This window comes from Hyperolius riggenbachi, chromosome 7 (genome assembly GCF_040937935.1).
Source record: "Hyperolius riggenbachi isolate aHypRig1 chromosome 7, aHypRig1.pri, whole genome shotgun sequence".
NCBI classification, from domain to species: Eukaryota; Metazoa; Chordata; class Amphibia; order Anura; family Hyperoliidae; genus Hyperolius; species Hyperolius riggenbachi.
This window is the reverse complement of record NC_090652.1, coordinates 83,657,662-83,672,337: the sequence shown is the minus strand read 5'-3', so window position 1 is coordinate 83,672,337 and position 14,676 is coordinate 83,657,662. Positions and strand designations below refer to the sequence as shown.

The window sequence follows — 14,676 nt, the reverse complement described above, 5'->3', positions numbered from 1 at the left end:
TCAGGCACGATATGCTTCTGATCCAGTTCTGTACCATGCCTGAAGAAGAAACTTAAAGGACACCCGAGGCGAAATTAAACAAATGAAATAAATTATTGTATCCATCTTCCTTCTCCTAAAAATGATTTTTTAAGATATTCCACAGTTTTATTGTATGTTTAAATCTACTTTTTACGTTTTAACTGTTTAATGATTTTTGCTCAATGACACATTCATTGAAGTATGCTAGAGCTAAAATCTCTGAACTAATTTTTATCTCTTTCCTGCTCTCAGAAGCCATTTCCTGCTAGGAAAGTGTTTTATAGTTGGAATTTCTTATCAGTGAGGGTCACACTGTAGTCACTTCCTGTCTGAATCAGGACTGAGTCAGCCACTTACATACCTGATATTTAACTCTTTCAGGCAGAGAAAAAAAAAAAAAAAACACAGCATAGTTATTTGTGTGCTATCTATCTCATGTCACATGTCACCTCAGGTATCCTTTAAATTCAGGGAAGGCATTACCTAAAACAACTTTTGTTGTTATTTGGATTCTTTCCATGACGAACACCGGATAACATTTGGAAGCAAATTTGGATTCATTCAAGTGGTTACATACATTCACCTGAACCGGCAACGGCTTATACCTCCTTCATGGGAAATTAGTACTACACTTCCAGTTTGTAGGTACAGACTGCACTCAGTACAATGCATCAATTAAAAACAATACTTAACAGACAAAGATTATGACTGGTACACACCGTTCAATTTTCCGTCAGATTGACGGAAAAAAACAATTTCCGTCATGTCCGATCTGCTCCCAATCAATAACAGGATCGATTTTGAGCAGTAGTGATCTGAAAATCAATATCGATTGGGGGCAGGTCGGACATACAGGAAATCATTGGCTTGACTGGTCAATTTGACGGGAAATTGAATGGTATGTAGTGTTGCATAAAAGAGATGGTATTAGACCTCCTCTGTCTGCAGTCTCCCGGTACTCGCCCTGTGTGGCTGTGGGTGGGGTGGAAGGGGGGAAACAACACAGGGGGCGACTCACCCAAACCTAACTTGCCGTATACGCTCATCTTTCCTATTAGTGCAGCTTTTCTGGATTTGAATGCAAATAACAAGGATTTTACACTACTTGAAGCAATTTTGTGGAGGCATATGGATTTCTGATCTGTGGCTTAACCCGGAGGTGCAGTTAGACCTACACGTAGAGTGTGTACATTGGCCCCGTGCCTCAGCCAGCGATCAGCCCAGTGTATTGATTCAGCCATTCGCTAGCTAAAATTACTGCCCTCACCACACATCTCATGCGCACAGCAAGTTGCAAGTATTCGGCCAGTTGGTCAAATAGGTGCTACAGGGGAGGCAGCACAGGACCGAGTCAACCAAGCGAGGACAGCCTTCCCTCTCTATCAGACCATGGGTCTGACATCCCACTGTGGGAGCCTAGTTGCATTGTGGGAAATAACAGCTGTTTCCAACTGCCAAAAACACAAGCAGCATCTCCTTCCACTGACATCGCCTGCCAACAGTAAAAATGTCCCCATGTGATACATTTCAGAATGTAAATTAGGGAGAGGAAAGATTTTACACTGGACACAAACTGACTGAATCATGTATACATAATTATTGTACAAATTAAGCACATAATTTAATTATGTTATTTTCACTGGAGTTTCTCTTTAACCACTTTAGGATCAAACAAATTTTCACATATCAGCACTGTTCCCATTCATTCACCAATAACTGTATTACTACTAATCACACCTAAATGATCTATATATTGTTCTTTTTTCAGGAAAAATTAGTGTTTTAGTGTGTGATAATTTTGTTTAGTAATTACCTTATTTTCAATGCATTTTAAAGGGAAAAGAAACCAGAAAGAACACACTATTTATTTATTTACATCCATTATAGCTTTACAATAAACAGTGCTAACTACAAGTTAAACCCACTAATTTTTTTTGCGTATCCATCCTGGTTATAACAGGGTTTAGATTATGTTCCGAGCACAATGTATGGTGACAATATTGTATTTGGAAATATAGGTGTCTTTTTTCTGTTTTTAGTTTTTTGCTTTCTCATTGTACACTATCGATGATTATAAGACCTTATTTGCAAAAATAATAGTCATATACCCTCATGGCATACATATTTAAAAAGCCAAGTTCCTAAGGTAACAATACATGTTTTTTCTCTTCTATTCTGTCACTTTGTTTTCATTTTACAAGTCTTTTATTTTGATACAGAATATGAAAAAATGTAATTGTCTGATTCAGTTTGTGACTAAAAAGAATACACAAGGCATGGGCCTCAACTCTAAAACTCTCTAAACTTTATTCTACTACTTATCAGGGTTAAACTGTTACCACATATGTCTCTCGTAGTTTTGCAAAAAAAAAAAAAAAAAAATTCCCCAAATTGATCATACTTTTGAAAATGACTTTTTTATGTTGGATGGAGTTTGTCTGTACCTATTTTTTATGTGATGTGTGTCTAAGCTTTAAGACACACCAAAATGTATTCTACAACTCGTCCCGGATAAAATGATACCACATGTGCCTAATTTAGTAACAAAGTGGTAGTGCACTCTCCACAAATACACTGGATGTCTGTAAAGGTCTAGTTGTCATTAAAGCGGTATAAAACCCTGACATAATATTCAATAAAAATATGTTCTCCTAATTTTTATATGCCATACGGTTATCATATTTGCTTTTGTGCATAAGTATTATTATTCATTTAGAAATTATATGTTCCCAAAGTACCCTTTTTTACCCTTAGAGCTGACTTTGCATTTTATTTATAACTGCTTTATTCATCTTCTAGCTAGCAGAAATACTTTATGACTGTCTGTCATTGTTCAGCTGAGCCTACAGTTTCATAGAAGTGTTTATTTACATTCTTCACATGATACAATTAAACACAAGATAACATTATCTACAACTTCGGATGCGTCCAGCTTTGCTGGCAGGGAACTTCGAAGTCCTGTTCCTGTGTGTAACCCTTTAAATGCTGTTCCAGCAAAAAAAAAAAATGCTGGTTGTATATAATATGCTGTAAATAATCTATTAGAGCAAAGTAGAAATACTGGGTTTCATTCCGTTTTAGGTGGTTAAACCAGCAGTGGCTGGATAGTGTAATGGTAAAGGGCTCTGCCTCTGACATGGGAGACCAGGGTTCTAGTCTCGGCTCTCCCTGTTCAGCAAGCCAGCACCTATTCAGTGAGGAGACCTTGGGCAAGTATCCCCTACACTGCTACTGTCTAATGAGTGCGACCTAGTGGCTGCAGCTCTGGTGCTTTGAGCCAATCAGGAGAAAAGTGCGATATAAATGACCTTTGTCTTGTCTCAAATCCATTTATTGGACGCAGAGAAAAAAAAACAAAAAACACACTACCTGCATGCAAGCCTTTTCCGGGTACCATGGCAGCTGAGAAAAAAACTGTTGATGTTCTTGGTATTAAAAACACAAATGGTGAGTGGAAAATGTAGTATGGCAAGATTGCTGGCATTTCCCCACTGCTCAACTATAAAGTCAGCATATGGGCAGTTTTATACTAAAAATGTAAATCGCATTCTAATTTTCAATTTCAATTTTTCTGCAACTGTGCTCTGTGATTTTTATTGGATACTAGGAAAGCAAGGAGAAAAGCAGAAGAAATGCACCATGCAGGATGTTTGCGATCCGGCAAAATTGTATCGCAATCAAATCGCACTAGAATAAAAGGGCTCCTGCGATTTTTCATAGTTTTGCTGTTGTCCTTGCATTCTGCGGTTCGCATTCAATTGGAAACAGATTGCAAAATGCAGCAAGTAAAACTGGCAATAAATCTGTTACAGGAGCCGATAAAGCTAATTCTAGGAATTCAGGCGCGATGATGATCTGAAATCCATGCGCAGCCCACTCACAGATTTCATAACGGTCTATATTTAGCTTTGGGTTTCTTTGTTAGAGAAATCACTGAGTGGTTCTGGCTGTGAAAACGAAGGCTGAGAGGGTTGGGAGGCTGCAGAAAACACATATATATTTTACATGAAAGATAACAGAAAATGCAGTTAGTGTGGAACATCCCTCCAGCAGACTGTCATTTATAACACTGGCCTGTGGATTCAGCCTACACAGCGCAATATACATCCTCCCAGCCAAGCTGAACAGCAGAGAGAACTACAATCTGACCACAAAGTGTGCCCAGCCTGAGCCAGACACACTGAAATCATATATGATCCCCATCCAGCCTCACGTACATACGTGGGACCTTGGCCTGCTCTGTACTGCCTATAGTTGTGACCAGGCAACATAGCAACAGTGGTGTAGAAATAGGGGGTGCAGAGGTTGCGATTGCACGGGGGCATCCATCTTATTAGCTTTTTCATTGGTGCTATGATGGTAATGAACACATCTATATGTGCATTGCACAGTGGTCATCTTTAAAGGACTTACGAGGCGAAGAAGGTAAAAAAAAAAAAGTTAAATACCTATTCCGTTTATTGATCTCATTCCGCTGCGTTTGCATTGCAATGCCCAGGCTCGCTGCAAATGGAAGTGCCCATCGGGAAGACCACTTAGTTTCTCTCAAACAGGTAGCTCTGAAGGCTGCTCTAAGTGGGCTGAAGATGTATTTGTTGTTCGGCAGGTTGTATATACTTTACATGGGGCAGGGGGGGGGGGGGGGGGGGAGCAGCGGTGGAACCACTGCACAGAGAGAAGACCGGGAAGGCTCTATGGCAGGGGTGTTAAGCTCAATCGTGTTAAGGGAAAACTTGTAAAGACAAAAAGATAACTCTATAGCCCGTAATAGTGCAGCATGTTTGTACAAATGATATAGTGAGAGTAAATCACAGGAACGGTACTCACAAAGGTGGGTTTCCACAAAGGCAACCACTGTATCAGCATGTGGGGAAACAAACCCATCCCCACTCGGGTAAAAAGTCACTCTCTGTAGACAGGAAACAGAATGGGGTAACAGCCCTCCACCAAAGGTGGACAAGATCAGTGTGTGCGGTCCTTCCTTCACTGCTTACAATGATATACATTTGATGCTCTTGAGGTACACATAAAATGGAAAGGAAGGCCGCGGGCCTTGAGTTTGACTCCTGTGCTCTATGCAGTGTTCCCCAACCCTGTCCTCAAGGCCCACCAACAGTGCATGTTTTGTGGAAATACACAGAGATAGATAATCAGCTCTGCTGGTACATTACCTTACATGTCCATGTTTGTGGTTTTCTGCAAAACATGTACTTTTTGTGGGCCTGGAGGACAGGGTTGGGGAACTCTGCTCTATGGCATCCACACCCTCCCTTCTCCATAGCCGGGTATCTACCAAGTCTTTTCTTACTCACTTCATGGTGAATTACATAAATCATAGAGCAGTCAGTAGGGGAACAGTTTTCAAGAAAAGAAAAGGAGTATAGTTAGAGCAGGCTGAGCAGTGTCTCAGCTTCACCCTGCACCCAAATTTACCGCAGCACTATATGTTAGTGGGGGATCAAGGTTGGGCGTTGGTGTATAGGTAGGAAACAGGCTAAGAATAGGCATACTCAGGGAAAGGTTGGGTTAGGGTGGCAATGTACTATAAGGCATTTTAAATAGGTTAGACGTAGGCTTAATTAAATGTCATAAAGAAATAAAGGCATAACAATCAACGTTCAGTTATTTTATCACTCAAATATTGTTCCCACAAGTCTATTCCTTATCGCATCACAAGTGTGGAGATCGCAGGAAGGGGTGACCAGGGGTGGCAGTAATATGTGATTAAAGAGAACCTGTAACAGAAAATAAAGGTCCCCTGGGGGGTACTCACCTCAGGAGGGGAAAGCCTCAGGGTCCCAATGAGGCTTTCCCCTCCCCTATAGCTGCAGACAATACAGTGCTGGCTCCCCTGAAGTGTCCCGAAATCCTCCCTCGACAAGCCTGGCAAGGCTTGCTATATTTACCGTCCCTGGCTCCAGCGGGGGCGCTGTTGCAGCTTTCCGCACGGAGATAGGCGAAAATAGCCGATCTCTGTCAGGTCCGCTCTACTACGCAGGCGCAGGAGACTTGTGCCTGCGCAGTAGAGCGGCCGACAGCGATCGGCTATTTCCGCCTATCTCCAAGCGGAGAGCCGATATTGCGCCTGCGCTGGAGTCGGGAAGGTAAATATTTACATCCCCGCTGTTCGGGGAGTTTTTCCGCCACCGCTGTGGGACTGAGGAGGATGGGGGAAGCCTCAATAGGATCCGGAGGCTTCCCCCACCCGAGGCGAGTACCCCCCAGGGGATGTTTTTTTTCGTTACAGGTTTTCTTTAAAGAGACACTGATGTGAAGAAAAAAAAATGATGATATGAGTTGGTTGTGTAGTACGGTTAATTACTAGAACATTGGTAGCAAATAAAATATTCTCATATTTTTATTTTCAGTTATATAGTGTTTTTTTATAACATTGCATCATTCTCTAATATTTGCAGTTTACACACTACACTCGGCATTCTAAATGATTTTACAGAGCAGGCCAGGGAACTATTGACCTGTCCTCTGCAAAGAAAAATAAATTACAATGACTGATAGTTGAGATAATAAGCTTCAGAAGACAGAGCTCTGTGGAGCTCAATGGCTCTTTTGCATAGATAACTGGAGTTTCTTAACTCTTCTTGTACTGGAAACAATATTAGACTTCTGTCTCTGCTCCTAATGTTTTATTTCTTAGCTGTACTACACATACAAATCATTATATCATATTTTTTTTTCCGCTTCAGTGTCTCTTTAAGGTTCCCATAGCTTTGCACTGCATCAGGTGTTACAACGTTAGCAGCAGTGGAAAAGGGATATGAGGCAAGATTTCTACTGAAGTGTTCATACCCAAGATGCCAAAATAATGGGGACATCACTGTGCTGCTGGAGCTGGAAACCCACATATCAAGTTACAAAATAGCCCTGCATCAGGATAAACCTTCTGAGCTCTGCTAAGTAGCCTCATCTGCTTCCTATCCCATAATCTTGTTATAATGCCAGTAATACCACGCTGTGTCTTCTACACCTAATGCTGTCACTCGGGTGCCCAGCAGCCACATGAAGGAAAGGCTCAGCTCACTAAGTTACAGGGGGCGAGTGCCCTCCAGGGTGCATCATGCTTTGGTAGACTCCTGCCCACACAGAGAGCTGCTGGATATAGAAGCTTATTTTATACATAGCTAGCCAAAGACTGGCAGCAGCCAAGCCGTCCGCTGTGCAAGAAAGAGATTGCTTTGTTTAATGAGTGATGTGGTTTGCGTGGGTTTATCCCTGCCTGGAGCTGTGGATCTGGAACAAGATCCCCCAGTGTCCGAAGCAAAGTGCTCCTTCCATCCCCCCCATACACAGTTCTGCCCAGCTCCTGCTCCCCATATTCCTCTGCACTCCCCCTGCCTCTGGTAAGGCCTTGTTCACACCATAAAATCGCAATCGTTAATGCCCGCGTTTTGCAATTTTGCCTGCGCGATACCTATCGGAAGTGAACTCTTTCACCCGTACAGTACAAGTACAATGTATTTATTCATTAAAGCGCTGGGGAAATCACTATACCAAGCGCTTTTTCAAGCACAGGCATCGCTTTGGTGAGCGGATCGGAATCGAACCGCACATATGTGAACACTCTCATAGAGAATCATTGCGCAAGCGCTCTTAGGGTGATTTCGTTGGCGCTTAAAAACCAAAAGCGTGTGAACAAGCCCTAACGCCCATGATCCACAGGAGACTGAGGGACCCCTGCCATGTTACAGCAAGATGCACTGACTAGATGCGGAGTAGTGGTTAGCACTCTCGCCATGCAGCGGTCTGAATCCTAGCAAGGGCACTATCTACGCAGAGTATCTATGTTCTCCCCGTGTCTGTGTGGGTTTCCTCCGGGTAGCCAGGTTTCCTCCCACATCCTACAAACATACAGATAAGTTAATTGACATCCCCGCCACATTGGCCCTAGACTACGAAGGACATATGACTATGATAGGGATTAGATTGTGAGCCCTTCTGAGGGACAGTTAGAGGCAGGGAACACACTTGACGGTTTTCGTGCGCGTTTCCTGCACAGAAAAACTGAGAACTCATGTTAATCAATGGGCTAGTTCACACTTGATATGTTGTTCGCACACAGAAAAAAAAAAAAACTGACATTCTGCATCCTGATTCTGCACATTTCAACTATATCAGCTGCTGTGAAAAACGTGCGCGTTTTCCTGCATAGAAACACACTTGGTGCGCAGAAAATGTACGCAGGAAAACGCGCGCAGAAAACTGAAAGACAAGTGTGTTCCCTGCCAGAGACAAGACTATATACTTTATACAGCACTGTGGAAGATGCTGGCACGATATAAATACTAAATAATAATAAAATAATAGGAAGGAAACGTTCACTGGATAGAAACACTGTGGACCGCTCATGTTTTATAAGCACTTAAATGGTACCTAAATAGGGCCAGTTCAAGCTTCAATGGGGCTCTTTTGCTTCCTATTGGAAGTATTGTTTCGTACCCACTAATGGATCAAACTCATAGTCTTTAAAGAGACTCTGAAGCGAGAATAAATCTCGCTTCAGAGCTCATACTTAGCAGAGGCATGTGTGCCCCTGCTAAACCGCCGCTATCGTGCCGCTAAACGGGAGTCCCTTCACCCCCAAACCCACCCCTCCAAGACTTGGTCGTAGTCTTGGTCGTAAATCTTCCCTTCCTGGAGGCAGGGCTAACGGCTGCAGCCCTGCCTCCACTCGCGTCTATCAGACGCGCATCGCCGTCTCTCCCCCGCCCCTCTCAGTGAAGGAAGACTGAGAGGGGCGGGGGAGAGGCGGAGATACGCGTCTGACAGACGCGCGTGGGGCAGGGCTGAGGCAGCTAGTCCTGCCCCAATGCGGAAGCGCTCCCCCGCTTTACGGAGGAGATTTGGGGGTGAAGGGACCCCAGTTAAGCCGCGGGATACCGGCAGTTTAGCAGAGGCACGCATGCCCCTGCTATCTATGAGGTCTGAAGCGAGATTTATTCTCGCTTCAGACTCTCTTTAAGAAGAGTGCGACAGCTGAAAAGAGGGATAACGCCCTCTATGCAGTATTCAACAAGGGAGAAAGCTGGCACATCCAAAATCAATCTTTATTAGTTCCATGTAAAAATATGGCCAACGTTTTGGAGCCGCGTAGGACCCCTTTATCAAGGCAATATCTGCTCTGAGGCAAAGATCTGTTTGCTGCTGTGCAAAAAGTTCTGCATAGGAATTCGGGAGTCTGGCTCCTCTAAAACACTCACTGTCAGCGATGTGTATTCATCTGAGGTCAGCAGCATCAATCATGCTGCTGACGCATGATGCTGCTGACCTCAGATGAATACACATCGCTGAAAGCTCTTTTGCGTTCTGTCTGTATATGGGCAGCCATTTTCGCAGTTTCAGCTGCCACAGTTTGAGGTGCCCACAGTGATATCGCATAGCCCCATTACCCGCAATGCATGCCGGGAGTTGTAGTAACATGAATACAACTCCAGGCCGGGAGATATAGTCTTCTGATCCAGCAGGCCAAACAGCTACATGGAAGGCCAACGCCAAAACTAAAGGCCAGACAGAAAAACAGGAGGGCTCTATGCTATCCAGAGGTTAAGGCAAGTACCAAACCCGAAGACACTTTCCTCACTTCAGGTTTGCTTTATAGGAAAACTTCAAGCTGAATTTCAGTAAAATATTTTAATTTTAGTTTTTAATAGCATGGTAAGGGATTACAATTGTTCAAGGGTTTTTATTGCTGTCCTGTGTTCCCATCAGACAGATTTCCCCTCACATTCTGTTCATGGATCTCCAGGGTGCTTTAATACAAAAACTGGTAGCCCTGGGAACAAAAAGAAGGCATTCTAAAGCTAGCCATATATGGGTCTGATATGACCTGATATGCCAAGCTGATCAATCCCTTATCCAATTGGAAATTTCATCGGAAGACCGATTCCTACCCTACACAGCAACCTCAATTTAGATAAGAAATTCCCCTTTTTACCTTTTTCTTGCTCTCAGAAGCCATTTTCTGCTAGGAAAGTGTCTTATAGTTGGAATTTCTTATCAGTGAGGGTCACACTATAGTTACTTCCTGCCTGAGTCAGGACCGAGTCAGCCACTTACATACCTGATATTTAACTCTTTCAGGCATAGAAAGAAAAAAAAGGAACAAAGCATAGTTATTTGTGTGCTAGGCACTGTACATATACACGTCTATCTCATCATGTCCCATGTCACTTTGGGTATCCTTTAAGCTGAAATCTATAAAGCATTGATCAAACCATAAGTGTTGTCCTGCTCATTGTAGTGCAACATTCTGGGCCATCAATCCTAAATCACGTCTGCCCCACCCCCATCGCATAGGGATTGTCCAACATGTCCAATCAGAACTTCGATTAATAAACTGTACAAAAGCAACTGTACAAATTTTTTTTCTCAAACCTGCTTAAGGGCCAGTATTCAAATCCCTCTAGCCCTGCCCTGCCATGTTATCGTGTGGAGAGGCATACAATGCAATGGAAGTATTCATCACTAGGGATGATCAATGAGGTGCAAATTTCTTCTAACATTCACATTTAATGCAAATTCTATGCAGCTTGACATTGGACCAATCAGATTAACTTCCTGCCAATTTTTATTGGTCCACGTTCAAGCTGCATATAATTTACATAAAATATGAACGTTGGAAGAAATCACTTTCACCCCATTGACCATACCCATTTTACACTTCTGGGGGAAACACACACATTGTGCATAACACATTGCATGTAGTACATTACGGTGTCAGTACCTGCTACGCCGGTATGCACCGGTTTTGTGCAATGTGAAGACAAGTGTGAAAGGACCGCAAGCCATAGACCCTGAACAAGCATGCAGATCAGGAGCTCTGACCCAAGTCTGACTATTAGCTGCAGGCTTGTTTCAGGTGTGTGATTGAGAAACTACTGCAGCCAAAGAGATCAGCAGGACTGCCAGGCAACTGGCATTGTTTAAAAGGAAATAAATATGGCAGCCCCCATATCCCTCTCACTTCAGATTCCCTTTAAATTCGATTAAGAATATATATGAAGCATCACAAGAAATACAGCTTAGATGAGATTATAAAAGGTATATGCAGGGTGTGACCACAAGTACCCCGACATATACTGCTGTCTCCTGTGACTCGTACATACAGGAAGTACACCTACCAGCACTGTCAGTGTTGTAGACGATACGACTGTGCCCACACTTGATGTTGTTCCCGTTGGTAGATGATGAGGCTCCCCCGATGTCCCCAATCCATCCCTAAAACAAAAACAAACAAAGAAAGAAAAAATTACAAAATAAAGATATACAGACAAAACTTTGTTCTTGATCTTCTAAAGCCACTCTCCTATATTGTCCCCTGATGAAACACCTCGTTTAAACATTACATAAGGTCAAGGCTCATTATTATTAAAGGATATCCATACCAGGTGAACTTTCTCTCTGTAAGAAACAGGGCTGTGGAGTCGGAGTTGGAGTCGGAGTCGGAGTACCGGTAATTTTGGGCACCCAGAGTCGGAGTCGTTGATTTCATAAACTGAGGAGTCGGAGTCTGAGCCATTTTGGGTACCCGGAGTCGGAGTTCGAGTCGTGGTTTCAGAAACTGAGGAGTCAGAGTTGGAGTCGAAAGATTTTTGTACCGACTCCACAGCCCTGGTAAGAAATATATTATACAGTGTTCTCCCCAGAATTTTTTTTTTTCCAGCCGGGTAGCATGAAAAAGTAGCTGGGTGGGGCACAACTCTGCTTACAGGATGAGGAGGTGAGAGGATGACAGCCGGGTGCTCCCCAAAATTAGCAGGGCTAAAAGAGCCTGGGGAGAACACTGTTACACTCAAAGCAAATTATGCTGCTTTAGCACTTCTTCAGCGCTGTTAGGTTACACTAAGTAGGCACCACTGTGTCTTACCCCACCTGGCCACTCCCTGACTTCTGGATTAGTGTGCAGGACAGCACTAGTAGAACCAGGGCTGTGGAGTCAGTACAAAAATCATCTGAACCCATCGACTTCGACTTCAGGTACACAAATTTGCTCTGACTCCTCGACTCTGACTCAACAGCCGTGAGCAGAACACAATTACCAGGGCTGAGTAGTCGGGAGAACTTTGGGGTACCTGGAGTTAGAGTCGGTGGTTTCACAAACTGAGGAGTCGAAGTCGGATGATTTTTGGACCAACCCCACAGCCCTGGTAAGTATTAGACTACTGTAAGGAGTCAGAGTGGAGGAGCAGTTTTGGGTACCTGGAGTCGAAGTCGGTGGTTTTACAAACTGAGGAGTCAGAGTCTGACGATTTTTGTACCCAATCCACAGCCCTGGTAATTGCTGTGCTCTTCTGCTGCACAACGATAGATGGCTCTCCCTGCGCAAGGTAATATATTTGTTATATCCCATTGATTACCAAATTTTTCCATTTAAAGACGTAATTTGGCTATTGCTGCCACCCGAATTACAGAGATTTAGTTGCGGCTCCCAAATCCAGGACTGAGCGGGCGCCGAAATGACCCGTTTCAGATAAAATCTCCATAAAATTTGTTTCAACTTGGAATTATTAGCATCTCATTGAGCATTCCTAGTCATTAGTAGGGAAGTATGGCTTGAGACTGAATGGTGTGTGTGTGTGTGTGCGTGTGCGTGTGTGTGGGGATGGGGGGTAGTTAGGTGAGCAGGCAGCTGGCGGTCACTAAGGAGGGTATGAGGATTTCGGACACAGCACTGCAGGCGCTGTATTATGCACAACTTAAAATGTTCAATTAAACATTTTTTTAAAAATGCCTGAACCTGAGGTATGAGGTGAAGATTTATTTTAGGACTGTGAGCTGCGCATCAGCTCCTCTGAGGACAGAAGCGTCTCCTTATAGCACAATTAGTTCTGTCCTGGTTTCTGTGTGACATGAAGTGGTCTGTGTCCCGGCTGTGCTGTATCCAGCAGCTGACTCAATCCCCTCTTCCTGGATTCCATACATTCTACACCGATAAACAGACCTGTGTGTACTGAATGCTGATACACAGCGTGCTGACGGACAGGAGACAAGCTGTGACACAATGGCTCAGTCTTCTATCCCAACAATTCCTGTACAGTACAGGAGCCTCAGCTCTCCACCATCTACAACAGCAATCATACACAGTGTAATTGTCACAAGACAACACAAATAACATTTATATAGCGTTTTTCTGCTGGCAGACTCAAAGCTCCAGAGCTGCAGCCACTAGGGCATGCTCTATGGGCGGTAGCAGTGTTAGGGAGTCTTGCCCAAGGATTCCTTACTGAATAGGTACAGGCTTACTAGGGCTGGTTCTAGCTAAAATGGGGCCCAGGGGCAAATCCAGGGCCCCCGACACCAGATCACCCCCCCCCCCCCCCAGTGGGAGAGAGACACACACCTCCTGAACGATTCAGGCGATACAGCTCCCGTCTGTCTGCCCTGTAGTGATTGTCCTTCACTTCCTGCTAATCCGTTTCAGCTCTAGTGCCTGAACGGCTTACCAGGAAGTGAAGGACAATCACTACAGGGCAGACAGACGGGAGCTGTACCGCCTGGATCGTTCAGGAGGCGAGTGTGTCTCTCTCCCACTGACTTTATTACACTGCAGTGGGGCAGCGCTCGAGGGGAGAAGCGAGCGAGGGGGGGGGAAATCTGGCTTGCGGCAGCCACGGGAAGCGCGCAGGTGTATCCCGGCATATGAGCCATATACTTTGAGTAAAAGGGGGACACTTGGGGGCCCCCATGGATGCGGGGGCCCTGGGGCAATTGCCACCTTTGCCTCTATGGAAGCGCCTGCCCTGGCTTACTGAACAGGTAGTGCCAAGATACCAACCCAGGTCTCCTGTGTCAGAGGCAGAGCCCTTAACCAGTTCACTATCCAAAAGCACTGCTTGTAATGATCAACCAACAAAAGGTTAACACCAGACAAGCTGCCACTTCTAACCTTCTCAAAATGGTAGTTGCCTCGTTAAAGAGAACCCGAGGTGGGATTAACTTATGCAAGTGGGGCACAGAGTATGGTTGTGCACACTAACACCAGCCTCTGTTGCCCCATGGTGTGCCTCCAGGACCCCCGTGCGCGCCGCTATACCCCCCGCAGTGCTGGCGACACGCAGCGTGTCGCCAGCACAATGTTTACCTCTGCCTGACTGTTAGCGCCGCTCCCCCGCCTCCTCCGTATCGGCGCTACCCGCCCGCATCACTTCCCTCCAATCAGCGGGAGGGAAGGGAAACATTGTGCTGGCGGCACGCTGCGTGTCGCCAGCACTGCGGGGGGTATAGCGGTGCGCAGGGGGGTCCTGGAGGCACACCATGGGGCAACAGAGGCAGGTGTTAGTGTGCACAACCAGCCTCTGTGCCCCACTAGCATAAGTAAATTCCACCTCAGGTATTCTTTAACCGCTTCCAGACTACACTGGTTAAAATCTACGCTTTCCTGCCAGGGCATAGATTTCAATCGGTATGACGGCAGAGCTCTCTGAGCCGGTCATGAACCGATTTCATTGACTCATGACCCCGTGACCTCTGTGAGCCAATCCCACTGGCTTACATTGATGATAGAGTCACGAGCCAATGAATTTGGCTCCTGGCTGGCTCAGGGAGCTCTGCCGTCATAGGGCCGGCAGAGCAAGGGGGCTACAGCGATTGGACAACGGCGTGGACAGCGGTAGCAGCTTGATCTCAGTAAGCACCGTTTTT

General features: G+C 44.8%; 1 protein-coding gene across 4 annotated transcripts in view; it reads right to left on the bottom strand.

The window, feature by feature from the left end:
* The window catches only part of CORO7 (coronin 7), a 343,435-nt gene that overhangs the window by 320,659 nt on the left and 8,100 nt on the right, over positions 1 to 14,676 (bottom strand). For all 4 annotated transcript variants that reach the window (XR_011022668.1, XR_011022669.1, XM_068244173.1 and 1 more), the window contains exon 2: positions 11,157 to 11,253. Coding sequence is in view for 2 of the 4 variants with exons in the window: in XM_068244173.1 (XP_068100274.1) it covers positions 11,157 to 11,253 (97 nt within the window). In the remaining 2 variants the exon portion in view is untranslated. The remainder of the gene's footprint in view (positions 1 to 11,156; positions 11,254 to 14,676) is intronic.